Source organism: Aethalodelphis obliquidens, unplaced genomic scaffold (genome assembly GCF_003676395.1).
Source record: "Aethalodelphis obliquidens isolate GAN/ISIS:26980383/991018 unplaced genomic scaffold, ASM367639v1 scaffold18, whole genome shotgun sequence".
Classification (NCBI taxonomy): domain Eukaryota; kingdom Metazoa; phylum Chordata; class Mammalia; order Artiodactyla; family Delphinidae; genus Aethalodelphis; species Aethalodelphis obliquidens.
Window position 1 is genome coordinate 13,997,933 of NW_020837962.1, and position 27,748 is coordinate 14,025,680.

General features: G+C 45.2%; 1 protein-coding gene across 2 annotated transcripts in view; it reads left to right on the top strand.

The window, feature by feature from the left end:
- PCSK2 (proprotein convertase subtilisin/kexin type 2) overlaps positions 1-27,748 on the top strand; it is a 214,647-nt gene that overhangs the window by 90,893 nt on the left and 96,006 nt on the right. For both annotated transcript variants that reach the window (XM_027118318.1, XM_027118319.1), the window contains 2 exons: positions 25,085-25,198; positions 26,797-26,905. In XM_027118318.1, coding sequence (XP_026974119.1) covers positions 25,085-25,198; positions 26,797-26,905 — 223 coding nt within the window. The remainder of the gene's footprint in view (positions 1-25,084; positions 25,199-26,796; positions 26,906-27,748) is intronic.

A 27,748-nucleotide genomic window follows, 5' to 3' on the forward strand; every position in this document is an offset into this window, starting at 1 on the left:
TCTACTGTGGCTTCCAGACTCTTGGTTCTGTGAGCTCTGCCTTTATCTTACTGTATACACAGAGGATGGCTTTGCTTATAGTCTTCTTAGCCAGTGCCCTGCAAGGAGGACCCCACCTCGTATTATCTTTGGCTTTGGTTTCTCTAGAGATGGAAAGTTGGCAACATTTTCCCATTTGAAGATTATATAAATCATCCTGGATTGGATCTGAATCATTTTTTTCTTTTGCCATAAAGAACATTAGTGGGATAACTGGTGAGACTTGAATAAGGTGTGGAGATTAGATAATAGTAGTGTTTCAATGTTAATTTCCTGATTTTCACAATTGAAATGTAATTGTTTTTAGGAAACACATACTGACATATTGAAATGTAAGGGGGCATACTATTTACAACTTACTCTCAGATGGTTCAGAAAAAAAATTGTGTGTGTGTGTGTGTGTGTGTGTGGTGAGAGAGAAAGAATGATAAAGCAAATGTGGTAAGTATTAGTATTTGGAAAGTCTAAGTGAAGAATAAGTGGGAATTCTATTCTGTTTTTCCAATTTTTTGTATTAGTTCAAAATAAAAATTCAAAAAGGAAAAGCAAGTAGAATCACCATGACAGTGTGCCTGCAACTGATTTCACAGAATCTCACGTTGTTATTACCATATGTGTCTTCATTATAAGTCACTTCATATACTTATGCCTTCTAGTCCAGATAGCTGTGAATCCATTGGAAGTTCACAGCATGTTCGAATTTATCTGGGTCACTCTCTCACTTTACACCTGATGAAAAGGAAACCCGAGAGGTTAAATCACTTGCCTGAGGGAACACAGCCTGTCAGGATTACTTACCAATTCAAGTCACCTGTGCCTGAAATCTCTCTGCCCGCCAGCATACTCTCACGGTTAGGGGTTTGGAAGGGAGTGGTGAGGGCGCTCTTTGCTTTTCCAGAGAAAGTTTTCAGGTAGGAGATAGCTTTGCCTTAAGGTACCAGACACCCCTGACATGGAAATAATATTTCTCATCAGACTCATCAGAATGGGGAAGTGTCAGGCACCACAGGAGCACTGAACTGAATTCATTTTTTAATGTTTAGTATTTTGAGGACATTGAGAAGGAGCACAGTACAATGAGTCAGAAAACTGTGGGTTAAAATTTACCAATTAACTTGAGCAAATCACTTAATTTCTCTAAGCCCCGATTTCTGCATCCACAAGAGGCGGGTGGCAGTGCTTCTCTCTCAGTGTGGTGACTGAGATCAAATGCAATGACTCCTGCGGGGATGTGTCTGGGGCCACGGTGGTCAGTGATGGTTGGTTCTTTGCCTCCAGAAAGGGGGATGGCTGACTTTTTGGCAGAGAAGCTGATGGTAAATGTCCAGCTGGTGGAGTCAACAGGAAAGCGCCAGTGTGGGGTGGAGCACAACACCTGGGAGAAGGCGTCCAAGGCTTCTGCCCTGAGAGAAGACCTAGGATCCTGTGACCAGGACTTTTCATTCACACACTCGTGGGCCTGGGATGTAGATCTTCACCACCAACTGGATCTTCAGGGAAGCATATAAAATAGCGAGATTTCATTTCTTTTTTTTTTTTTTTTTTTTTTTTTTGGCCCCGGGGCTCTCACTTTTTTTGCCCCTCCCGCCGCGGAGCACAGGCTCCGGACACGCAGGCTCAGCGGCCATGGCTCACGGGCCCAGCCGCTCCGCGGCATGTGGGATCCTCCCGGACCGGGGCACGAACCCGTGTCCCCTGCATCAGCAGGAGGACTCTCAACCGTTGCGCCACCAGGGAAGCCCGAGATTTCATTTTTTATTCACACATTCTCAGTGGTGTTGTGTTTCCCCTGCATATACCTGGCTAATTAGAAAGGCATTATGGTATGGAGTCAAGGGCATTGGTTTCAAACTAGAACAAATCTGGCAAAAAAAAAAAAATGGCAACTTTGAAATTGTGTGATTTGGGGCAAGTTCCTGAAGTTTTGTGAGGCTCAATTTCTTCACTCGTAAAGTGGTGGATAATTGTTCCGGTTAACATCGCTGTGTAATAAGTCACCCTCAAACTAGAGATGTGAAACAATCACAGTTTTATTGTTTTGTGGGTCAAGAATTGTTCTGTGGGTCAAGAATTTGGAAAGGGCTCAGCAGCTCCCGCTTGGGGTCTCACATGGTTGCAGCCTGATGGGCCACTCCCATGGGTACAGGACCTGAGGACTCGTGCACGACCTTCCAGCATGGCAGCCTCAGGGTGGTTGGACCTCCTTACGTGCAACTGGCTTCCCTGGGTCAAAAGGACCAGGTGGTCTTTCTGACCTGGTACTGGAAGTCAGACAACATCTCTTCTACCACGTTCTACTGGTCTAATCGGTCACAAGCCCACTCAGAGCACAGGGAGGGACATGGGTCTTCCCTGTTGATGAGAGGCCACAGTAATAACACCATATTATAAGATTGCTGAAATGACTAGACATCTAGTAATTGTATCTTGCATCTAGCGTTATTGTTGAGATTTTTATAATTATTGGCTCATAGCAGGATAATAGGGTGCTGCTTCTCATCAGTCAGAGAGGCAGTTATAGGAGAGAAACACGGGTAGATGGTATAGTTTCTTCAAGCCACACTTTTATAAATCCTAGTCTCTTGAATCCAGGCTAGCAACTAATCCATCGATTGCTTAGATGAATTGACTGAATGCATTCTCCAGGTCCCTACAATGCATAGATCTCCTGCGTTCCTCCCCAGCACTGTGTGAATGTAGCTGAATGGTGAGAGGTGTCTAAATGGGCAGAGATATTGATTTTCTTTTCTACCTTTTCTGAAAGCTCTTTGCTTGCCAGGTGCTGAGCAAACATCGGGCAAATGGCAGACCACGTAGAAATAGGTCGAGTAAAAGGAGCAACAAAGCCCTCTGTGGCTTTGTGACCATGAAGCTGGTTACATTCAGGTGCTCCCCAACTTTGGTTTTAGATTGGAAGGTACACACCATTGTTCACACTTCATTATCTGCCAATTGATGATACAACTCACTAAGTGGCATCGTGGAAAATATCCCCAACCAACCCATGGAAACGAAGCTCCAGCCCCATCTGGAATGACAGGTAGCGCTGTGCACTTCTGAGGATGGGGTATGCATCCCAGGTGTCAGTGCAGAATTGCTAATAACCTTGGAAATGATAAGGAAGGTCTGTCTTAGTCTATCTCAGTGGTGACAGATAAACCAGAATTTTTTAATATAGAGGAAGTTCAAGAAACCACCCATAGACACTATATTGCCATTGACTCCCAGGGAAATTAAGGTGTGGTTATCTCTGCTCAGGAAAAAAAAAAGCCAGGGGTTCCCCCCAGGCAGCCAAAGGAAGGCAGATTAGAAATCACCTGCAACTCACACCATTGTAAAGGAAATCAGTGACTAGGGGTGGAGAAGGGCCCTTCGGGATTCTAAATGGCTCTGCTTCCAATATCAATTCCTAGAGAACTTGCCTCAAGAAACAATAAAGGAGAATCTCCTAAGAACAATACTTTGGAGACCAAAGTATTTGGTCTTTGGAATGAACACCTTAGGCAGCCCCAGCCCTTGAGTCACACCCAGTATTTGAGTCATTCCAGCCAAGACCCCAAAATAAGGTCACAGACACAAGCCATCCTCCTGTGCCATCTCCAAAATCCTAAACCACAGAATCTGTGAATGTAAGGAAACGGTTGCTTTAAGCCACCACACCTTGGGGCAATTTGTTATGCAGCAGCAGTAGCTGAAACACAAACACTGACCTCTTGAGCTGGCTACATTCCCTCCTTGGATTCTGGCATTTGGTGTTGCAGAGAAGGCCCAGCTTGGTTTGACTTTTTTATTCCTTTGTGGTTAATATGTATTTTTTTTCTCCTTGGATGCTTCTGAGATTTTGTCTCTATTGCTGCAATTCAAATATTCCCTGGAATATGGCTAAGTATAGATCTCACATTATGACTCTTGCCTTTCCATTTATATACTCAAGTGTTTTGCTTTGTGTCTCTGTCTCTTCCAATGGCTCTGAACGCTGTCTCCCCACAAGAATATTGTTAGCAACACTCCCAAGCTGAGGAGCTGGCTCCCTGGTGAACTGGGGACCTTCAGCTCAAGCCACCTCACTCTGCTGCCCACCTCCTGTTACTGCTCCAGGTCTAAGGACCAGCAGCAGAAAAGGGTCAAGCAGCTTCTAACTATATGCTGACGACAGGCTCAATTTACTTGTGATCACAGCGAATACCAGCAGTGGAAGGGTCTCCAGTTAACACTTTGGACCTCTTAGAACCTGAGGCTCAACCTTTGTCCTTTATAACATCCGTGTAATCCACCCTACAGGACACTGCCTGTTACGGAACACACTCCTCCCCTTAGATCTCAGAAACTATGGCTCTCTGGCCATAAATTCCTAAGCAAGATACCCACCCAAAAGGCTGGCACCAATAAACACAAATAAGACAAGAAAGCCCACCCTTATCTCCTCCTCTTGAGGCTTTTCAGTAAGGAGTTGAAGCTTCTGAAGTGAAAACACACAGGTACCTTAGAGATGGAGACCTCCAGGGCACCAGGAACTGGGTATTTGACCTTAAATTATTCCCACTAGAGGTCAGTAATATTTGTTACTGAGAAAGCATTCAGGAATATTCCCATCCCCCCAGTTAACTATAACTTCTATGTTGAATCTCTGTTTCTCTGTTCTATGTCCTACACATCGATAATTTTCTCTTCAACGTTTTTACCTCTTTCTGGTAAAACCATTAAAATTTACCTTTATCATTACTGATCTGTTTCTGCATTGTCAATTCTGTTCTTTGCTGCTTTCAAAACAAATTTTCATTTTGCTTTTGTCTTTGGCTTCCTCTTAGTTGTTCTATGTTTCAGCAATTCACTTTTTGGTCTTGATGTGTTTTTTCCTCTCAGTCTTATGGATGTGGACTACCTAGTTCATGAAAATCTCGATTTATGTCCTAATCAATGTATCAAAGAATTTCCTTCCAGCGCTGATGCTAAGTCACTTTCTCGTGCAATCCTTTTCCCTAAGTCTTCAGCATTACCTTCCTCCCTTTTCCTAGTATTTTTCTTTCCAGTTCTCCTATGTGGGTTACTCTTTTTTGTTTTTTCCTTTTTATGGCTATTTCTGAATGAAATAAGCTCTATCCAAACCCAGCATTTGCCAGCTGACTCAATGTTGGGTTGCCCTTGGAGCTATTAGTTAAAGTGATAAAGTGTTGGGAGCACAAAGTTTGCCAAATTTCCAATGTCTAAAGGACTTGCAGGATTGAGATGGAATCTCCTCTGACCCTCCCTGCATAGTTCTCTGACGCTCTGAACAAACGACGTGGTTACAAATTGCAATCCACTGTATACACTGCCACCAGGGCTCTTCCTAGAAGATTTTACCCACACAGATGGCACTGGGCTTTCGTGATTTACAGCTCCCGAAGTAAAATGGGCCACCCTGGGCATATCTTCTCATGGCCGTGACTGAAAGGCAAGAAGTACAGGAGTGGACAAGTAGACTTCTTCCAGCATAAGTTCTGAGCAATTTACACAGTCAAACCCAGTATCAATGGAGCAGAGGAATACGCTCCTGTAAGTAAGGTGGGAGGTCAGAGGCGGGTAAATAGATACAAATAGTATAGTTCAACTGGTAAAAGTTTCTGAAACAGGCCTTGGAAGATTGTGCCCGGTGGGGTCACCATCTGGAACTCTCAGTAGCCCCCCGTCTGAGTAACCCCACTTGCAGTCCACCCCATGAGCTGGCTTTGTATATTCATCTCCAGTTTCCTAGATGTGATGTTTCTCAGGTGTGTCATCACTCTAGTTCCTTCCTCTGGACACAAAATTTGCCAGTGCCCTCCTGAAAGTGGACTCCAGAACGGGACCAGATGTCTCAAAAACATCTGCCCTGTCCTTCATCTGAGACCCTACTTCTCCTAAAGCACCCAGAGTTTGACTTTGCTTTTTCGGGTTCTTCCCATTAACTATTATTATTCTTTCATGTTAAGCTGGTCGTCACTAGAACACTACCGTCCCACCAAGACACTCTTCTCTTTCCTGTGATCGTACAGCGGATTATTTTTAACCTAAGAACAGCATCGTACACCTGTTTGTGCTGTCAAATTTTGATTAGCTGGTATAAGCCAATCAGTTCAACCTGCTAAGATCTCTTGGGGTGAAGATACTCACCCACAGACTGGCCATTCTTCTGAATTAGTATCATGCATCAGCTGTTGACAGAAACAGTTCCAGTTACCCCACTATTGTCTTTTCACCATGAGATAAGACACCGTCATCAGCACTTTGCCCACTGTGGTTCATCCAACAGTGTAGCTGCTTTGTTTCTTTTTCTGAAGAAGTCTGGGTGCTCTGTATCTCCATCAAACTGCCTTCAGCCCTGTATCTTCAGTAGAATTAGTCAACACTCGGCCTCACTTCCCCAGCATGAATATTAGCTCCCTTCCTGCATGTGGTAGGGAAAATAATGGCCCCCAAAAATGTCCACGACCTAATCCTTAGCGTCCATGAGTATGTTATGGTACATGGCAAGGGATAAATAAAGCTTCTGACAGCTGCCTTTAAGATAGGGAGATTATCCTGGGTTATCCAGAGGCCCGGTCATCACAAAGATCTTATCAGATGGAGGCAGAAGAGGAGGTCAGAGTGATACCATGTAAGAATTTGACCCACTGTTGCTTCCTTAGAAAGTGGAGGAAGGGGACCATGAGCCAAAGAATGCAGGCAGCCTGTAGAAGCAAAAAAGGCAAGGAAATGGAGCCTCTGGAAGGAACATAGCTCTGCTGACAGCTTGATTTTAGACTTCTAGCCTCCAGAACTGTAAGAGAATAAATTCATGTTGCTTTAAGCCACTGAGTTTTGGTGATGTGTCACAGCGGCCATAGGAAACCAAGACACTGCAGAATGAAAAGCTATTCTCCCCTGGCATTTCTCAGAGGGCAGATCTAAGCTCATGGTTGTTTCTCTACCTTCCAGGAGCACGCCTGCAAAGTCAATTCATTACTTTCTTCATTTGTCCTGCATCACCGTTCGGGGACTCGCTAATGCTCGGCACTAGGTGCTCTGTGCCTAAGTAGAAGTGTTTTAAGAATCCATCGCTCTAACCTTTATGCCTTGTTGCTGTTTTGTCATTCGTGGGCCGCTTGTCTTGACGTATGAATTACTCTCCAGCCGCCTGGTGCGGGGGACGCACAGTAACCAGCCCCCAAATATTTCAGACATACGCCAATTGTAATTTCAACACACATCTAATTTTCCACTCTGTCAGCCCAGAATTTTTCCATTGGCAATTGATGAAATACCGATAGGAGGAAAGAATTGACAAGGCATTGCTGTTGACAAAGAGGCTAACCTTTGAGGAAGATTAAAAATAGATGTCCTGGGCTTCCCTGGTGGCGCAGTGGTTGAGGGTCCGCCTGCTGGTGCAGGGGACACGGGTTCGTGCCCCGGTCTGGGGGGATCCCACATGCCGCGGAGTGGCTGGGCCCATGAGCCATGGCTGCTGGGCCTGCGCTCCGCAACGGGAGAGGCCACAACAGGGAGAGGCCCGCATACCGCGAAAAAAAAAAAAAAAAAAAAGATGTCCTTTAGGAAGAAGAGGAAGGGAATCTTCTCTCTTCCTGAACTCTTTTGTCTATGGTCCTAATCCAAAAGTCAAACCTTCAGCATGTGTGAGTTTCAGAAAAGGAGATTGTGAATTTTCAAGAATCCATTTATACTCTCTAGCAGACAGCTTTTTGGTTTGTTCCCCCACTGAAAAAGTTATGAAGAAACAATACAAGCTTTGTCATAGCGAATAATCAGTAAGTGTATCCTGCGCTGAAGACACGTCAGGCGTAAAGGATGTCCAGAGAAGCAAACAAGTCCGAGAGGGTTTTCACTGCCCACTCTCCTCCTTTATCTTTTTTTTAAAATAAATTTATTTATTTATTTATTTTTGCTTGTGTTGGGTCTTTGTTGCTGTGCACAGGCTTTCTCTAGTTGCGGCGAGCAGGGGCTACTCTTCATTGCGGTGCGGGCTTCTCATTGCTGTGGTTTCTCTCGTTGCGGAACACGGGCTCTAGGCGTGCAGGCTTCTGTAGTTGTGTCGCGGGCTCAGTAGTTGTGGCTCTTGGGCTCTAGAGTGTAGGCTCAGTAGTTGTGGCTCACAGGCTTAGTTGCCCTGCGGCATGTGAGATCTTCCTGGACCAGGGCTCGAACCCGTGTCCCCTGCGTTGGCAGGCGGATTCTTAACCACTGTGCCACCAGGGAAGCCCTCCTCCTTTATCTTAATCCTCCCTCTTCCAGGTGCACCCAGTTCTAAGCCCTGGATCCTTTGTTTTTGCTTTCGGTGAGCACTTCTCCCTGGCTTGCAAGAAACTGCCTAAGAATTTCCACAAACGTCTCCATAAACTCCCATTCTTTCCTTGCACCAATCTCAACCAGCATCCTTGAGAAAAGCCGTCTAATTAATGAGTTCATGCACAAGTGCTGGTAAGTGGTAACACCTGGATGTGTTGCCTTTCCCAGAGGGCTTGTTTTCCAGATCTTTTCAATCCATAATCAACCTGGATGATGAAGGCTTAAAATTAAAGCTTAACTCTTCGTGGCTGGAACTGAGTCAGTGTGCCTGTGCTCAGGGTAGGTGATTTGAATCACCCCCAGGTTTCTTTGTGCCCCTCAAATCACACCATTTGCGCCACTACTCAGAATTCTGCCGCTGCTTCCACTCTCATAGATGAGACAGATTCCGAAAACATATTATTCATCCTAGTTATAGAGAGTAACACTTATTGCATGCCTCGTAGTGTCCACCAAGGAAAGATTATTTTACATGATACTCACCATTAGCCTGTCTGGTCAAGAATTCCATCACCTCCATGCTGTACATCGGGGGTCGACAGGCTTTCTGTAAAAGTCCAGAGAGCACTTCCTTTAGGTGTGTGGGCTTTGTGGTCTCAACTCTGCCATTGCAGTGAAAGCAGCCAGAGGCAGGATGTAAACACATGGGCACCGCTGCATTTAACAAACTTTATTTACAAAAACATCTCTCCCCTAGATGAAGAAATCATGACTCGGAGACCTAGAGGGACCTACCTCAGAACACACACAAATAAGAAGCAAACCACCATGCCAGGACTGAACCCTGTTCTTTCTGGCTCTGAGTCTACTGCCTGCTCACTGCACCACACTGCATGGTCTTTAGCACTTAGGTAGAGCCATGACTTTGTATTACCCACACTCCCCCCATCCCCTTTTCCCCACAAACATTTGTGGGGCAGCAGCTGGGCTGGGGTACCATTAGTACCCTGCGATCATGGAAGCAAAGTGAAGGTAACTAACCTACAGGTCTAAGCCAGGTGCCCTTGACATTGTAGCTCTGCCTAAAGAGGCTTACAAGCAGTAGACACGTGGTTAATGAAACTTGCATTGCATATGCAGTCAGATTCACCCATTCCTTCCAGAAGCACACTCTTGAACCCTCAGTCCAGCAAAGAACAGGGATATCCTGAATACATCTACCCAGTATCCTCTGTCTGGTCCACTAGCAGAACTGGACCATGTACCAGCATCACACTGGAGGCTTTGCAGGGGATGTAGCCACTCACTCCCACCTGGGTGCCGTGAGCACTTTCTCTGTGGGCCCTGCTGGCCTCTCTTCACCTCTTTGTCCTGGTGCCTTTCTAGGAAGTTGGAGCACTGAGTGTGCCGGTCGTGTGTGAGGACAGTCGGAGGGGGTCACACCTGGAGTGGACAGGGCAGAGCCTTGGCCTCACTCCTCTTTTCTCCCTGTCCTCCCCCCCCACCGCCACCATTTGACCTCCCAGGAGACTGCTTTGTTAGACTGAGGTCCTTCTGCCCACCTGCAACGGGAATCAGAGCCGTGCACCTGGCCAACAGGCTCTGGGTCAATACCTAAAGCTATTAATATATTAAAGCGACTTAGACTTGCTTTGCTTCTTTTCCACACTCACTTCTCAGGAGAACCTCATTGAAAGGGTCATGTCATTGTGGCCACAGACAGCATTTAGGGGTTCCTGGCATCCTCTCAAATGTACCCCAGTCTAACCATCCCTGTCCCAACATCTGGCACAGCACCTACTGCCTTTTAATTTCCTTTTCCGTAATATAATCCCCTAAATCCAACTCGTGACATTCCCCACCACCGTGGAAACAGGAGCTAGAGGAAGATTGAGATCACGATGATACACACACATTCCAGCTGGAATTTTACCTTCTACAGGCATTCCTGTCAGTGGCCTCTGCCCTTCACTCTACTAGAAGCATCTTTCGATCCCTCCTTAATTACACCGACTTATCTTGTAGCATAGCTTGTATACACAGCTTTAGTTGTTAGATAGCAATTTGTTACTATCTTGTCACTGAGACGCAGTGGCTGGAACTGTGGCCAGAGGCACGAAGCCATATCCTCTCCCCTCAATTGATCGTCTTCATTCTCTCAAGACGGCAAACCTCTCTAAATGAGGGCAATCAATACGGCGCATTCAACCATAATTGCGGCTTAACTCCCTGTTCTTTGAAAAGTTAAGCCCTGTGATTTGCCTATAATTGGACTTTCAAAAAGTCACACCTGCCTGTTCAAGGAGGAAGTTAAGCAGCCAGACTCTCTGACTGTTCTCTGCCTGCTGTCTCCCTCCTTGCCTGTGATGGACCTCCCTGGGTCAAGTCTTCCCTCCCCAGACCTCCATCTCTAGATCCTGACAGCCAAGGCCAATGGTTCGTAGAAAGCGAGGAACTGGACTATCTGAGTTTAGCTATGGCCTCCTTCCTCCATAATCTCCCACATCACCCCAGCAATGAGGGCTTTTCTGGGTTTCTCGTTTGATGAGCTGTGTTCAGCTCCTCGGTTCAAGCACTGAGCTAACGTGCTGCCTTGGAAAGGTGAAGGCAAAGAAGTGGCGATGTGCTTTTCCTGCACGGGGACTTCTGCTGTCAGGACACACATGGGAATGGACTCCAGCTGCTCTCTCTTGCCATGTTGAATTTGATTTGTCTTCCACTAGCTAAGAGCAAGAAGCATGAATCAGGGACTTCCCTGGTGACACAGTGGTTAAGAATCTACCCGCCAATGCAGGGAACACAGGTTCGAGCCCTGGTCCAGAAGATCCCACATGCCGCGGAACAACTAAGCCCGTGCGCCACAACTACTGAGCCCACGCACCTAGAGCCCGTGCTCCGCAACAAGAGGAGGTAGCGCCATGAGAAGCCTGCGCACCACAACGAAGAGTAGCCCCCGCTCGCTGCAACTAGAGAAAGCCTGCACACAGCAACGAAGACCCAACACAGCCAAAAATAAAATATAATTTAAAAAAAAAAAGAATGAATCAAAGACTCTCTGGGCTGCTTTGGGAAAAGACAACCCCGGCTTGAGGTAGGATGGAACAAGGGAAGGCGCCACCCTGCTATCTTTCCACAGGGCCCGAAATATGTCAACACTGGCAATAATTCCGGTAGCAATTGCTGGCGTTTACTGAGTATATACCAGGGGCCAGATGTGTGTCTGCATTGTCTCATTTGAGCCTCACCCTCACCACAACCCAAATATGAAGCAGGAGCAAAGCAACCACCTGGGACAGTAGGGGTATATCCAGACTGTGCAACAGGTCTGCTGGGGCAACGTGTGAGTTTCCTAGGGCTGCCGTAACCCAGCACTACAGACCAGGCAGCTTAAACAACAAAAACTTATGTCTCACAGTTCTGGAGCCTGGAAGTCCAAGATCAAGGTATCGGCAGGGTTGGTTTCTTCTGAGAGCCATGAGAGAGTGACCTATTCCAGGCCTTTCTCCGTGCCTTGAAGGTGGCTGTCTTCACTCCGTGGACAGCAGCCATACTGGATTAAGGCTCACCTTAATGACCTCATTTTAACTGAATTATATCTTTAAAGACACTTTCTCCAAAAACGATCACATTCTGACATACTGGGGGTTCCAGCGTTAACGTATGATTTTTTTTACGGGGACATAATTCAGCCTATAACAGATTTGACTCATGACTCCACCCTTGGCTAACTGTGTGACTTTTCCAACCACTTAACTTCTTCATGCCTTCCCTCCTAGCCCCCCCCCCCCCCCCCCCCCCCCTTGTGAAAACTATCTGAGATGAGGTATGAAGAGGACTAAACACCACCTGGCACACAGTCAGCCCTCCATCATTGTGAGTTGGTATTAGCTCTCATCCCCATTTTACAGGTGAAAAAACTGAGCCTTTAAGAGTTTCTGTAGCTTGCTCGAGATGTCACAGCAGTAGACAGTAGGTACATCAGGGCCTCCATGCCTGCCTGTCCCAAAGACCAACTCATCCACATTGCCACGCAGCCTCCTCTTCCACATTTTATACTAAATAGAGGTCAAGCTATACTGTCCTTTCCGTGAGATGAAGCCCAACCCAATCCATTTCAGTTCTCCCCAGCAGCTCAAATCTTAAAAGGACAGCCCCCCAACACACCTCTGGCATCTCACAAGAGGAAGACAGATTCTCTCCAGGTTGGCTGACACGCCAGAAAGGACGGGTCCTTTCCCCTCCTCCCCAGGAGAGTAACAACAGACAGGATGGTCAGGCCAGGGGCCAGAGGTCTGTCTGCTCCAGCCTCAATCCTGCCTCCCATGTGGACTCGTCTTCAAGTCCACCCACGGATGTTCTAGCTGATGTATTGGGCAGGATGTTTCTGGAACAGCTATTTTTGTTTTGTCTGAACCTATCAGGGAAAGGAAGTCCTCGGTCCATAATAAACGCTAGGTAATTTACCTCACAAATTAAGAGGGTTTTAATTATTTTTTAAAGAACAATGTTCTTTGGCAACTTTGCTATCTTCTTGATACTCCTCCCACTGCCCGCCCCCCCACCTTGCCCTCCCCCCACTCCCAGCAACTAGCCCGAGATGAATAAGGAGAGATGAATTTTTAGTGAGTAAATCGAATATTTTCTTATGGGTTTGGGTTTGTTCTCCTCCAGAGAGCGCAGTCTTGAAGTTGCTTAGTGTGGATGCACCTTGTCCCTCTCTCAGCCGCAGTTTAATTTGATTTCAGTTCTCTGTCTCTGTTGTGTCAGGACGGGGTCAAGAGAGAAGAAAGGGGAGCAGAGGAGTCCAGCACACTGTTTCTCAAGCCCGGGGCCTCTTCAGAATCACCTGGGAAGCTCGAGAAACCCAGAGGCCATGACCCACCCGCAGGGACTCGTTTTACAACTTCCCAGACGATTGCTCTGGGAGGCCAGGCTCGGAACCTCTGCTTCCCCAGACAGACGCATCTCTGGATGCATCAGAGAACCGGAGGGGACCTCGGAGTTTGGAGCCTCCTGAAGTTCTCAGCCCTGGTCTATAGCCCAGTCCCCTGGGAGCTCTTCAAAGTACACGTTCCCGGGCAGCACCCCAGGCCCCTGGGTCAGGATAGCCCCATGACAGTGTCTGAGATCCATAGTTCTTTAAAGTTCCCCCCACTCTGATGCGCTGTCAGTGAGCATGCAATTTTTTATAGACTTTCTGGAGGGCATTTTGGCAGTAACTGCCTGATGAAAAGTTAAAATTGTCCTCATCAGCCCAGCGATCCCACTGCTTATAATTTATCCTGATGACACACTTTCGAAACATCACCTCTCTGTGTGTGTAGATATTCACTGCAGCACTCAGTGGAACGGCAAAATAACAACGACAAAAGATGCAGCCAACCAGAGCATCCTTCGACAGGTGACGAAATAAAGAAATTTTGTTTAACCACATGATGAAATAGTACGCATCTGTTAAAGGGAATGAAAGAGTTTTTGTTAAGAAGAGTATATATAATGCTGGAGGGGTGTGGAGAAAAGGGAACCTCCTGCACTGTTGGTGGGAATGTAAATTGATACAGCCACTATGGAGAACAGTATGGAAGTTCCTTAAAAAGCTAAAAATAGAACTACCATATGACCCAGCGATCCCACTCCTGGGCATATACCCTGAGAAAACCATAATTCAAAAGGACATATGGACCCCAGTGTTCATTGCAGCACTATTTACAATAGCCAGGACATGGAAGCAGCCTAAGTGTCCATCGACAGATGAGTGTATAAAGAAGATGTGGTATATATATATACAATGGAATATTACTCAGGCATAAAACGAAACGAAATTGAGTTATTTGTAGTGAGGTGGATGGACCTAGAGTCTGTCACACAGAGTGAAGTAAGTCAGAAAGAGAAAAATAAATACTGTATGCTAACGCATATATATGGAATCTAAAAAAAAAAAAAAAAGGTACTGATGAACCTAGCGGCAGGGCAAGAATAGAGATGCAGATGTAGAGAACGGACTTGAGGACACAGCGGGGGAAGAGTAAGCTGGGATGAAGTGAGAGAGTAGCATTGACATGTATACACTACCAAATGTAAAATGGATAGCTGGGGAGAAGCAGCCGCATAGCACAGGGAGATCAGCTCGGTGCTTTGTGACCACCTAGAGGGGTGGGATAGGGAGGGTGGGAGGGAGGCTTAAGTAGGAGGGGATATGGGGATATATGTATATGTATAGCTGATTCACTTTGTTGTACAGCAGAAACTAACACAACATTGTAAAGTAATTATACTCCAATAAAGATGTGGAAAAAAAATAAGAGCTTTATTATGTTCATCAAAAAAAAAAAAAGAATAGTATACATAGTTAGCATGATCCTTTCATAGTAAGTTTAAAAGATACCACCAGGTATTATATCTATATTACAATAGATATATCTACAGATATGTAGAAATATATAGATTATAACATACACGTATTATATATGTAAGTCTGCTAGTTATATACTATATAATATCTATATTTAGATATTAAACATGTGGTTATTATATATTGATATTGTATATATGTATGTGTATATATAAATCTCTCTTTTAAATTTGCTACGTTGTATGAGTTTCCTATGGCTACCGTAACAAATACCACAAACTTGGCGATTTAAAACAACTTCTATTTAGTCTCTCACAGTCCTGGAGGCCAAAAGTCCAAAATCAAGGTGTCCTCGGGGCAGTGCTCCCTCCAGGGGCTCTGGGGGAGAATCCTTCCACCTCTTCCAGCCTCTGTTGGTTGTCATGTTCCTGTGCTTGGGCTGCATCACTCTCCTCTCCGCTTCCACCTCCACGAGGCTTCTCCTCTGTGTTTCTCTCCTGTGTCTCTTGTAAGGATACTTGTTCTGGATCACGTGTCATTGGATTTAGGGCCCACCCAGATAATGCAGAATGATCTCATCACAAGATCTATAATTACATCTACAAGGACCCTTTTTCCAAATAAAGTCACATTCTCAGGTTCCAGGGTTTAGGACGTGGACATAAAATTTGGAGGGAGGGGGATTCCCTGGCGGTCCAGTGGTTAGGACTCCATGCTTTCACTGCTGAGGGCCAGGGTTTGATTCATGGTCAGGAACTAAGATCCCACAAACCATGCAGCCCAAAAGATAGATAGATGATAGATAGATAGAGAGATAGATAGAGAGATAGATAGTTAATAGATAGATCAATAGATAGATGAAAGATAGATATAGACAGATAAAATTCAAAAAAAATTTTTGAGGGATATATATTTTGAGGGAACATTCAACTCACTACACTGTAAAAGGATCATGCTAAGTACACTGATTTTAACAAAATTTCCCTCTTTCTGTATATATATGTATTAGAGCGTATGTATAAACATTTCCTGGAAGAGCTCCCAAGAAATTATTAGCAGCAGTTACCTTTGAGTGGAGCTATTTGTGAGCCGAGAAGAGGAGGGAAGGATAAAATGTTCCCTTTCCATCATGTAACTTTCTGTACCTCTTTTATTTTCTAATCATGCACACATGCTACCTTATTTTTTCTTTTTAGTGTCAACAGGAATTATGGGGAGGTAGGGGGAAATCATGTTTTTTCTTTTCTTCTTTCCTACTTCTCTGTTTTAAAATAGTTTTTAATTTAAGAAGTGGCTCACCCCGGTGACTCAGCTGTTCAGGCCAGTTAGAGAATAAATGATCCAATCTGACCCCATCCTTCCACAGAAAGAAAGGGAGGAAGAGCCAGGCCCGGCAGTGGAAGGGGTGCCGGCTGAGGGCAGTGGGCATCCCCCTGCCCCACCTTGGGGTGACACCTTCAGCAAGGTGATGGCACGAGTCCCACGTCTGCAGAGCTCTTTACCAAGTGAGGATTCCACAACCTGCATCCGGCCAGAGCCTCATCACAGTTCCCAGAGGTGGAGGCAGGTCTTTTACGGAGGAAGAAAACCGACCTCTAAGACAGAGTCAACCTTGGTGCAGGGCGGGGCCACGTGGAGAGTCTGAAGAACCTCGATGCTCGGCCCCAGCCCCAGAGGGTCTGCTTGGGTCCAGATGTGGCCTGAGGGTGGGGATTGTTAAAGCTCTCAGGTGATTTGATGTGCACCCGGGTCCAGGACAGCCGACTAGAGGACCGGCCAAGGGAACTGGCATTTGTGGGATCTGACCTGCCATGTGCCGGGCACTGTGCTGGGTGTGTCACAGCAGTTGTCATGATTCATTTCTCAAAACAACACTCAGAGGTAATTATGATTCCCATTTTAGGGGTAAGGAAACTGAGTCTCAGAAAGATCGCTATGATGCTCAAAGACACAGGGTTAGGGGCAGGTGCCGGTTTCAAACCCACGTCTGTGGCTACACCTCAGGCCTACCCCAGAGCTCCTAACCCCGATCCAGGGCTCTGCCCGCAAAACCTCATCGCCCCCATAGACGACTGTCTCCCAGTCCACTTCTTAGCATCTCCAGTGCTGGGGTGAGGCAAACTGAGAGAAGTTCCACTGTGATTAACCACTCAAAACTTTACCATCAGGACTTCCCTGGTGGCGCAGTGGTTGAGAATCCACCTGCCAATGCAGGGGACATGGGTTCGATCCCTGGTCCGGGAAGATCCCACATGCCGCGGAGCAACTAAGCCCGTGTGCCACAACTACTGAGCTTATGTTCTAGAGCCCGCGCTCTAGAGCCCACGAGCCACAACTCCTGAGCCTGTGTGCTGCAACTCCTGAGCCCATGTGCCTAGAGCCCGTGCTCCACAACAAGAGAAGCCACCACAATGAGAAGCCCGCGCACTGCAACGAAGAGTAGCCCCCGCTCGCCGCAACTAGAGAAAGCCCGCGCACAGCAGCAAAGACCCAAAGCAGGCAAAAATAGATAAATAAAATAAATTAAATTAAAAAAGAAAAGTTTACCGTCAGAAAATCTAGAAAAGCAAAAACTATCATACACCACCTATTCCGAAGTGCATCTTACAACTGCTCTCTGCAAATGCCAAGAGTGACAAAATGTTCATTGCCTCCCCTGGTGCAACAAAACGTGTGGAATAGGTGTGGGCAGCTTGGAGGAAAATCCTGGAGACAAGAGTGAAGCATTTTCTCAAGAAAGGCTGACCACCAACGTGCTGGATGGCATGGAGGAAAACACAGACACGGACAACTCTGAGTTAGACACCGTCTGTGAAGGAGTTGAGGAACTTCTTAACCAATTTATTTTACTAACATTTTGCTTTTGTTTGTTTGCAGAAGTGACATATGGTAAAAAGCTATCTTTGTCCAAATGAAACTACAAGAGCACTTTACGTACCAAATGAAGCTTACGAATAAGAAGGAGGCATTGGGACGTAGTTTAATTCTTAGCTGTTGAAACAGTTTCCATAACCAAGTACCACAAACTGGGTGGCTTTAACACAACAGAAATTTACTCTCTCACAGTTCTGGCCAGCAGTTCAGACTTCAGATCAACGTGCTGGCAGGGCTGTGCTCCAGAGATCTCTGGCTGGGGCCCTTCCCTTGCTTCTCCTGGCTTCTGGTAGTCCAGGTGCTCCTTGGCTCTAGTAGCAAAGTCTGCCCTGTGCCTCCCCCCTCCAGAGGTGGCTTCACTCTGTGTCTGTGTGGCTATGGGGGTGGTGGTGTGTATGGGTGAGGGGGTGAGTGTGTCTTTCTTTGGCATTTTCCTCCTGTGTCTATCCATCCTCTTCTTATGAGGACACCGGCTGCACTGCATTAAGACGCACTGGGCCCCAGGCTGCCCTCACCTTAACTAATCACATCTGCACCAACCCTGTTCCCAAATCAGGTCACCTTCAGAGGTACTGGGGGTTAGGACTTCAACATATTTTGTTTTCCATATTTTTTTAAATTGAAGTATAGTTGATTTACAGTGCTGTGCCAATCTCTGCTGTACAGCAAATTGACTCAGTTTTACGCATATAGACATTCTTTTTTAAATATTCCTTTCCCTTATGCTTTATCCCAGGAGATTGGATATAGTTCCCTGTGCTACACAGTAGGACCTTGTTGTTTATTCATTCTTTTTTTTTTTTTTGCAATTAAAAATTTTTTTTCTTTTTTTAAATTGATTTGTTTTTTGGCTGCTTTGGGTCTTCATTGCTGCACGCGGGCTTTCTCTAGTTGTGGCGAGCGGGGGCTACTCTTCGTTGCGGTGCATGGGCTCTAGGCGTGCAGGCTTCAGTAGTTGTGGCACATGAGCTTAGTTGCTCTGTGGCATGTGGGATCCTCCCGGACCAGGGCTTGAGCCTGTGTCCCCTGCATTGGCAGGTGGATTCTTAATCACTGCACCACCGGGGAAGTCCCTGTTTATCAATTCTAAATGTAATAGTTTGCATCTACTAACCCCAAATTCCCAGGCCCTCCCTCTCCCACCCCCTCTCCCCCTTGTCAACCACAAGTCTGATCTCTACGTCTATGAGTCTGTTTCCGTTCAGTAGATAGGTTCATTTGTGTCGTATTTTAGATTCCACATATAAGTGATATCATATGGTATTTGTCTTTCTCTGTCTGACTTACTTCACTTAGTATGATAATCTCTAGTTGCATCCATGTTGCTGCAAATGGCATTATTTTGTTCTTTTTTATGGCTGAGTAGTATTCCATTGTATACCACATGTTTATCCATTCATCTGTTGATGGACATCTAGGTTGTTTCCATGTTTTGGCTATTGTGAATAGTGCTGCTATGAACATAGGGGTACTTGTATGTTTTTGAAATACAGTTTTGTCCGGGTATATGCCCAGGAGAGGAATTGCTGGATCATATGTTGATTCTATTTTTAGTTTTCTGAGTAACCTGCATACTGTGTTCCATAGTGACTGCACCAACTTACATTCCCACCAACAGTATAGGAGGGTTCCCTTTTCTCCACACCCTCTCCAGCATTTGTTATTTGTAGACTTTTTAATGATGGCCATTCTGACTGCTGTGAATTGATACCACATTGTAGTTCTGATTTGCATTTCTCTAATAATTAGTGATGTAGAGCATCTTTTCATATGCCTACTGCCCATCTGTATGTCTTCTTTAGGTCTTCTGCCCATTTTTTTTTTTTTTTTGCGGTATGCAGGCCTCTCACTGTTGTGGCCTCTCCCGTTGCGGAGCACAGGCTCCGGAAGCGCAGGCTCAGCCGCCATGGCTCACGGGCCCAGCCGCTCCGCGGCATGTGGGATCTTCCTGGACCAGGGCACGAACCTGTGTCCCCTGCATCGGCAGGCGGACTCTCAACCACTGCGCCACCAGGGAAGCCCGTGCCCATTTTTTAATTGGGTTTTTTGTTGTTGAGTTGTAGGAGCTGTTTATGTATTTTGGAGATTAGCCCTTGTTGTTCGTATCATTTGCAAATGTTTTCTCCCAGTCCATAGGTTGTCTTTTCGTTTTGTCTCGTTTTGTTTTTTATGGTTTCCTTTGCTGTGCAAAAGCTTGTAAGTTTGATTAGCTCCCATTTGTTTATTTTTGTTTTCATTTCTATTGCCTTGGGAGAATGACCTAAGAAAAAATTGGTATGACTTGTGTTAGAGAATGTTTTGCCTATGTTCTCTTCTAGGAGTTTTATTGTGTCTTGTCTTATATTTAGGTCTTTAAGCCATTTTGAGTTTATTTTTGTGCATGGTGTGAGGGCATGTTCTATCTTCATTGAATTTACGTGCAGCTAGGACTTCAATATATCTTTTAGGGGGACTAAGTCAATGCATAATAGTGGTAAACAAAATAATTCTGAGTAATACAGAAAAGAATAGTGTGATACAAGCGACAGCATCACAGGTTTCATAAACCAGTATTCTCAGCAACATATCAGTTCTGTGTTTTGTGGGTTTTCTTCTCATGCTCACTTCAAGCCAAGACGTTCTGCACGCCCTTTGGAGGCAGCACCCTGGACTGCCCCCCCTCCTCCTGGCCCCTCCCTGGCCCTGCACAGTCGGTGCTAATTAGCAGCTGTTTAATTATCAGCCCAGCAGGAAAGTGATCCCAGCCCTGATCCTTAGAGAGTTTTATGAAGTTATGCTGTCCCAGATACAGGAAGGTTGACTGTGTTCCGTGCCTTAGGGAGAGACTGCGTGCTTTAGTGGAAAGTTCATGGCATTTAGAACTGATCAACCTGGGTGACTGTTGTGTTTTCAGTTTTTGGACAATGGTCTCTGAACCTTCGTTTCCTCAACTGTAACCATACCCACCCACAGTTCTGTTGAGAAGGCTAAATGTAGGGAAAGTACCTTGTTAACATAAGTTATAAAATAGTATGCCAATATGCGGGGGTGGTGTCTTCCTCACCCTAGTATCATCTGTATCTAGCACACTGTAGATGCACAAAAACGTTTGTTGACTGAAAAATTCTTAATTAAGGAGAGACACCAGGAGAGCAAAGGCAGTGGGTGTTGTTCGGGTAAAATCTGTGTTTGCACATGTGTCAAATTCAGGTTTAAAATTTGAACCGGAATTGTAGAATATCCCTCTGTTCATTTTTAATAAAATAATGCCCAGTCACACACACACCTGCTTTCTTATATTTTTTATTTGTGTAAATGTTTAGGTCAGGGCTTCCCTGGTGGCGCAGTGGTTGAGAGTCCACCTGCCGATGCAGGGGACATGGGTTCGTGCCCCGGTCTGGGAAGATCCCACATGCTGCGGAGCGGCTGGGCCCGTGAGCCATGGCCGCTGAGCTTGCGCGTCCGGAGCCTGTGCTCCGCAATGGGAGAGGCCACAACAGTGAGAGGCCCGCGTACAGCAAAAAAAAAAAAAAATTTAGGTCAATGGGCCAACTTGGGGGAGAATTCTACTGAAGCTAGCTGTATGGTTTTTACTTTTGTTTTTTGTTTTTTCTGAGAAGGCAAGAAGCTATGATTAAGTTGTATGCATGTCATTGGTACTATATCTAAGCGGTAGTGAAAGGAATTGTCTGTGAAAGGTCACAATTCAGAGGAGGGAGAAAAGAGAATGAAAGTGGCCTTTTAGTTATAATGTGAGGGAGGATTATAAATGCTTGGAAATACTTCTTCGACATTAAGAGCTTTATCACACATAGAACTGTAACACTGAAATCTTCCCCAGAGGCCTTTAAAACCAGTTTATAACCTCATCCCTCAGCTCCTGGCAATTTCACTTATAATAGAAAGAAACCCAGATGACCAGGAAGAGGAAACTCGTTGGGTAAGTTATAGTACATTCCTCTATGGAATATTTAGGTAGTCATTAAAAATTAAAAGATGAGCGGGACTTCCCTGGCAGTCCAGTGGTTAAGTCTCCTCACTTCCACTGCAAGAGGTGTGGGTTCTACCCCTGTTCAGGGAACTAAGACCCCACCTGCTGCACGGCCAAAAAAATAAAATAAAAGATGAGAGCTATGTAGCAACATATTAAAATTTCTACGATTAGACACTTAATGAAGAAAGGATACACAATTTTATCTATAGTATGATTACTATTATGTAAAAATTAGGTTAAAATGCAAGTTATGGTTGGACAAGAACCCCAAAAAATGAAAACAACTGATGGCAGTACATAGCATCATTGTGGGAGAAGAACACTCTTCTCCAGTTTTTTGTGTGTAACAAGTAAAAATATGTGTCTTAAAGGTGTTCATCTCTCTTGGAATTGTAACTGTGATCTTCATTGAGGACAGGATTCAGAAAGCCCTCTGCAGTGTCTTAGGATTCCTGATTTTTAATAACATGAGGTGCAAAATGGCAGACCCTTGAGTCACGCTTTTGTGCTTCTGAGTTGCAAGGAGGGTGCTGTCCAGGGAGCACAACCTCCTAAAGCATCACTGGTTTCCATTAAACCTAATTTATGGAATTAAAAATTAATTTTATGGAAATGAATTTAAACAGCCTTTCGTTAGAATGCACTTGGTCTAATTGAGTTTGGAGTGGTATTGTAATAGCCATTCCTCCACCGTTATTGGAAAAGATGGAATCTGAGATAAGTCTTCCTGTCCTTACGCTGCTGGGAACAACTTGTGGAGGAGTTTTCCAACATGAGTCCAGTATAATGGGGACCCTTCTGGGGAAGTCAGGCAAGGTTCCCATCCGTAAGCAGAGCAGGTAAAGACTTGGTTGTGGGACTGAAATGGGAAGTTGCGAATTCAGGATGGACGACCAGCTCTCCGGCTCCTTCTTTCCCAAGGTGCTTGAATACTTGCTTCCACAGTAACAGGAAGTTTTGAGGGGCATGCTGTGGTTCTTTACAGGTTGAGAATGTGGAGGATGGGGAATCTCCTCCCTACGACTCTTGAGTTCTTATGGCTGGACTAATAATACACAGAAATGAGACAGATGAATGGGAGAAAAAGAAACACAATTTAATTCATGCACATGCAGGTCTCATAGAAGCTTTTATACTTTTTAGACAAAGAAACAATAAATTTGGGAAAAATTGACAGGACGAAGAAATTCAGGTTTTGGGTGCCCAATTAGTGAAGAATCTAAACAGAATTGGGGCTTGAGGTAGTGAATGAAAGAAGTAAGAAGGTTTGTCTATACAGGCTCCTTGGCTTTGAATTCCCTGTCTCTGGTGATAGGGTGTTCTTCTACCTCCAGTTGCAGGGAGTGCACCTTTCATATGAGAGACTTATTTCCTGCTTCTAGGGAGGCAGGAAGGAGGGTCAGAGTGTCCCTCTTGCATTGGCCATTTCTTAAGTAACTTTAATAGATAATCAATATGCCATTGAGGCACAATTTGGGGTGGCCCCCCCAGGGCTCCAACAAGGGCTACATTTACTCCAACATTTTAAATGTTGTACATTAATGAATGCACACACACGCATAGATAAGCATATATATATATAACATATATACATGCGCATATATATGGTGGCAGCTGTGAGACTACACCTTGTAGACCTGTGACCTCAGGGACCCTAGCTGCCATCCTCTGAAAGCCAGCACTGTGTTGACCACAGGCCACACTTTCCACGGCTGCTCCAGCCAAGGATGGAAGATGCAAACGTGCTGACACAGTTCTACCCTGAGAGGCTCAGGGTTCCTCCAGCAGCTGCCTCTGATCCCCAGCAGGCTTGCCAAGCCTGCCTCAGATGATGGGGCAGTGGACGGGTGGTGGAGGACACTTGGACTCTGCCTGTTCACTCTCTTCTTTATGGGGTCAAACTTGCATCACTTCCTTGTGTTTTCTCTCCCAACAAAATCCTTACACATTTAATCTCCTCTTGGCCTCTGCTTCTCAGAAGATACACGTGTATACACTCTCACATACATATATGGGTAGGTATATTTGCATCATAAGTTATCTCCATTTGACAGACATTAGTTGTGCCCAGATTTGTGACATTATAAAAATAACCATCCATCCCATTTTTTCCAATTATTTTGCTATTTCTTTCAGGGGGCAGGGGTTAACTCTGCCACAATGAATGTCTCTTGTTGGAATCCCCCTCAAAGAACTCACAGAGCAAATGCCATACCCACTACTTCTCTAGAAGTAGAATTTCTCGTAGACTTAGAGTTTTTCTGCAAATGAGCCCTGGGCCTTCCGGCATCTGCATGTAGAGCAGGGAAGCAGAGAGGAACTACTCTCCCACAGCCTCCCCCGCCTTCCAGGGCAGCAAGGAAGGGGATGGTTATCGGCCACATCTGTGGTCCCTTTGTTCCTGACTTGGAGTCTTCTATTTTCCCTCATCCCATGTCAGAGTTTGTGGGTGCAAGCAACAGAAATTGATTCTGGGTCATGTGAACGAAAGTGAATCTGTTGGAAAGGGATGTGGAGCTCACAGTCTGTAGGAGGCTGATGCATTGGTCTTGGGGGAGCTCCAGGCTGGGCTGTGGGAACGATGGCCAGGATCTTTTATGGGGAGAGCCTGGTGAGTGAGCTTCTGAGATAAATAGCCTCCAAGGGTCCCTTCTGCCTTCACATCACTTTCCCAAGGTTCATACCCTAGAAGAGAGATACCCATTGAGGTACCTCTGAGGCAGAGAGAGGCTCAGGAGGCTGGTGCCTTGAATTTCACTCCCACCAACACAGAACCCAGTGGGCTTGAGGTAATCTCCCAAATGCACTGGGGAGTCCTGGCAGAAGGAGAAATGAATGTTCAGAAGCAAAATATAACTTAAAAAAATTAAAAGCACCCAGCACACACCCTGTTATCCATTTGCATAGTCCTTGAGTGTGTAGACGCTCAGCCACAGCTGTTGGATAATGAACTAGGTATTGCCCAAGTGAAAGAAAGGGTCCCGTCTGGGACAAAGCCCAGCTGTTGCTAGGAGCCTCCTAATTCAGCTCCTAAGTTTCATTTCCATCCAAGGGCTTGGGGTTCTGTCTGACTGTCCCAACATTAAGTGTCCTCATTGCAAGGACAGCATCAATTTATCTTCAAAGGTCCCTCACTTACCTTCTAGAACTTTGCTGTGGACTTGCTGGCTTGTCAGGCAGGTTTTTCTTGTTTTGTTTTTGGCCGATTCCCAAAATGGGTGCTGGGAAGCCCTCCAGAAAGATAGTCTGTGCCAGTTCCACTGTTTCCCTTTATGAATCCACATTCCTTTCCTTAATAGAAGTGCTTCACTGTTTTAGTTCACTAATGCCCCTACCGCCTCATCTCCCTTGAGAATACTTTTCTCCATCTCCTTCTTATTTTAAGGACACTCACTTTGAGCCATCCCCAAGGCCTCTTTGTTGAGCACAAGCAGAAGTAAATGATCTTGGAAAATAATCATAAAGTAAGAATGTGCATGAAATGAACTTGGTTTCTGCTGAGGAAAAAAAAAACCCAACACATTCTATACAAATAGAATTTGAATTTGTAGAAATGAAGTCCAGAAGAGGGGTGTTCAGGTAACATGCCAGTATTGTCATTCCAGGTAAAGAGGGCCTTGCAACAGGAAGGGTTCAACCGAAAAAAGCGAGGGTATAGAGACATCAACGAGATCTACATCAACATGAACGACCCTCTTTTTACGAAGCAGTGGTATCTGGTAAGCATCTCGGTATCATTCCTAATGTTTCTCAGCTTGGAACTTCAGATAGAAGATGGGTTTCTATTTCCTCATGATTCTGTGGGATGTCAGCTAACACCGCACTCGGTACTAGCTGATAGGTATTGATAGCACCCGACTCGGTGCTAGCGATGGAAACCCCATCTGCCTGGTGAAGTGAATATTTTCTCACACACCAGCAGTCCTTCTTGATCTATTTGGGTGAGTTGGTTATGTTTAAAAGGGGCTCAGTGTCTCCAAACCAACCCAAACTGCGGGGCATATTGAAGGGAAAGGAGTGACTAATTTATAAATGTTTATAATTTATAAACTGCCCATTGTAGGAATGCATCACAACTTCCCTCTTGGGGCTTAGAGCTTGACTATGCTTTACGCTTTGGGGCATGGAATTCTACAAATCCAATCTGCATAACTGAATGAGCTTATGTGTATTAGGATCAGGCTACGTTTCTTGCAATAACAAACAATCCCCAAATCACAGTGGATTAACAGGATCAAAGCTTGTTTCTCACTCGTGCTTCACAGCCAATGCTCTGTAATCCCCAGGGACCCGAGCTCCATCTCAGCTGCATCCCAACCCCTGCTTTCACGGGCATCTCAACGAGGGCAAGGGGCAAATCACACTCTGGCTCTTAAAGCTCCTGCCTGGATGTGACAAATGGTTCATGAGCTCACATTCCAATGCCCAAAACCAGTCATGTGGTTCTAGCTTCCAAGGGGTTGGAGAGGTGTCATCTTCGCATGTGCCTAGAAGGGGAAGAGCAGTCATTTTTATAAAGAGAACTAATGACATTCACACAATGTTTCAGCAACACGGTAACAGCCAGCTCATTACTATGGGCTTCTACCAGTACAAGCTCTGACTTCGCTATTTTTTTATGATTTATCTTTGAGAAAACCTGCACAGGACAAAAAAGCATAAAAAGAGGGTAGTGAACATATTTGTATGGAATTTTCCTTTTTTTTCCTTCCTTTTTTGATGTTTTAGGGGGAAGGCATTTTTATTTTTTGCATTAGAACATGCACCAAAGTTGAGCCAACTCTCTTTAATTCAGTTCAACAAATATTTTTAAGCAAGACTTGGTGTGGTGGTACTGAAATTACAAAGATAAATAGAACATGCTCCCTCTTGTAAAGAATATTGTTATTTAGTGAGGAAATTACATTCAAATAAGAATAATCTGAGACAATATGCACTAAATTCTGAAAGTGAGGGATAAATAAAGAGCTCCAAGAGCAAGCATTTAATTCTAAATTGCGGAGGTTTCTTGCAATGTTGGCTCTAAGGAGTTTAAAGATAATGATCTAGTCATAAGAGATAGGAAGATTGAAACTGTGTTTACATATTTCTGTAAAACAGAAAACATTGATTTTGTGTATATCAAAAAAATGGAGGGAGAAGACTAGAAGAGGTGGATGGGAAAACACCCCAAAGCACTGTTTCATGGAAGATGTTGCCCTTTATCTGGCCCTGGAATACCAGGTGTCTGAGGAGTGTGGCAAGTAAATGTTTACACAGGTGCTTTACCACCTACACCAAACTCATAAGATTCTCTGCTTTGGAATTCCTGAACCAGATCAATACCGGGCAAGCTGATGGTACTCCTGGCCTTGACTTGAATGTGGCAGAAGCCTGGGAGCTGGGATACACAGGGAAAGGTGTTACCATTGGAATTATGGACGATGGTGAGTATTTCAAAGGCTGTACATCACCTGGAAGCAAGTGTGTCTTTGCACACCTTTGGAACACAAAAGATTCATTGTTTTGGAGATGCAAATTAGAGGCAGAATGGCCAGATGCTGGGCGTGGTCGTCTATACTGTGTCGACATCCTCACATTTCTCCACATCAGTGGTCCTCAAGCTCGAGGATGCCCTTCACAAATATTTATCGAATTAATAAGTTTAAAAATATTTAAATGAACTAATGAAAGTTGACCATCATTGAACTGTAATTTCTTATTGGGCCACTGCTTATACCTTACTTTAAAACGGCTTCTGGGCTTCCCTGGTGGTGCAGTGGTTGAGAGTCCACCTGCCGATGCAGGAGACACGGGTTCGTGCCCCGGTGCGGGAAGATCCCACATGGCGCGGAGTGGCTGGGCCCATGAGCCATGGCCACTGAGCCTGCGTGTCCGGAGCCTGTGCTCCGCAACGGGAGAGGCCACAACAGTGAGAGACCCGCGTATCGCAAAAAAACAAACAAACAAAAAAAGCGGCTTCTGTTTATATTTACCATCTATTTCTCTAGATCTACACTGTCCAGCGTGGTAGCCACTAGCAGTATGTGGCTATTTACATTTAAGTTTAAATTAGTTAAAGCTAAATACAGTTAACAATTCAATTCCTCGATCCCATTCGTTTCACTTCAAGGTCTCAATAACCACATGGGGCTAGTGACAATTCAACTGAACTTCATTTCTATCATCCCAGAAATTTCCATCAGGCAGTGTGGCTCTGATCCCCGCAACAGCTTCTTAGTAACGGGATTGGGGTTTGGGGAATTTTGACTTTATTGCTACTTTCAGAA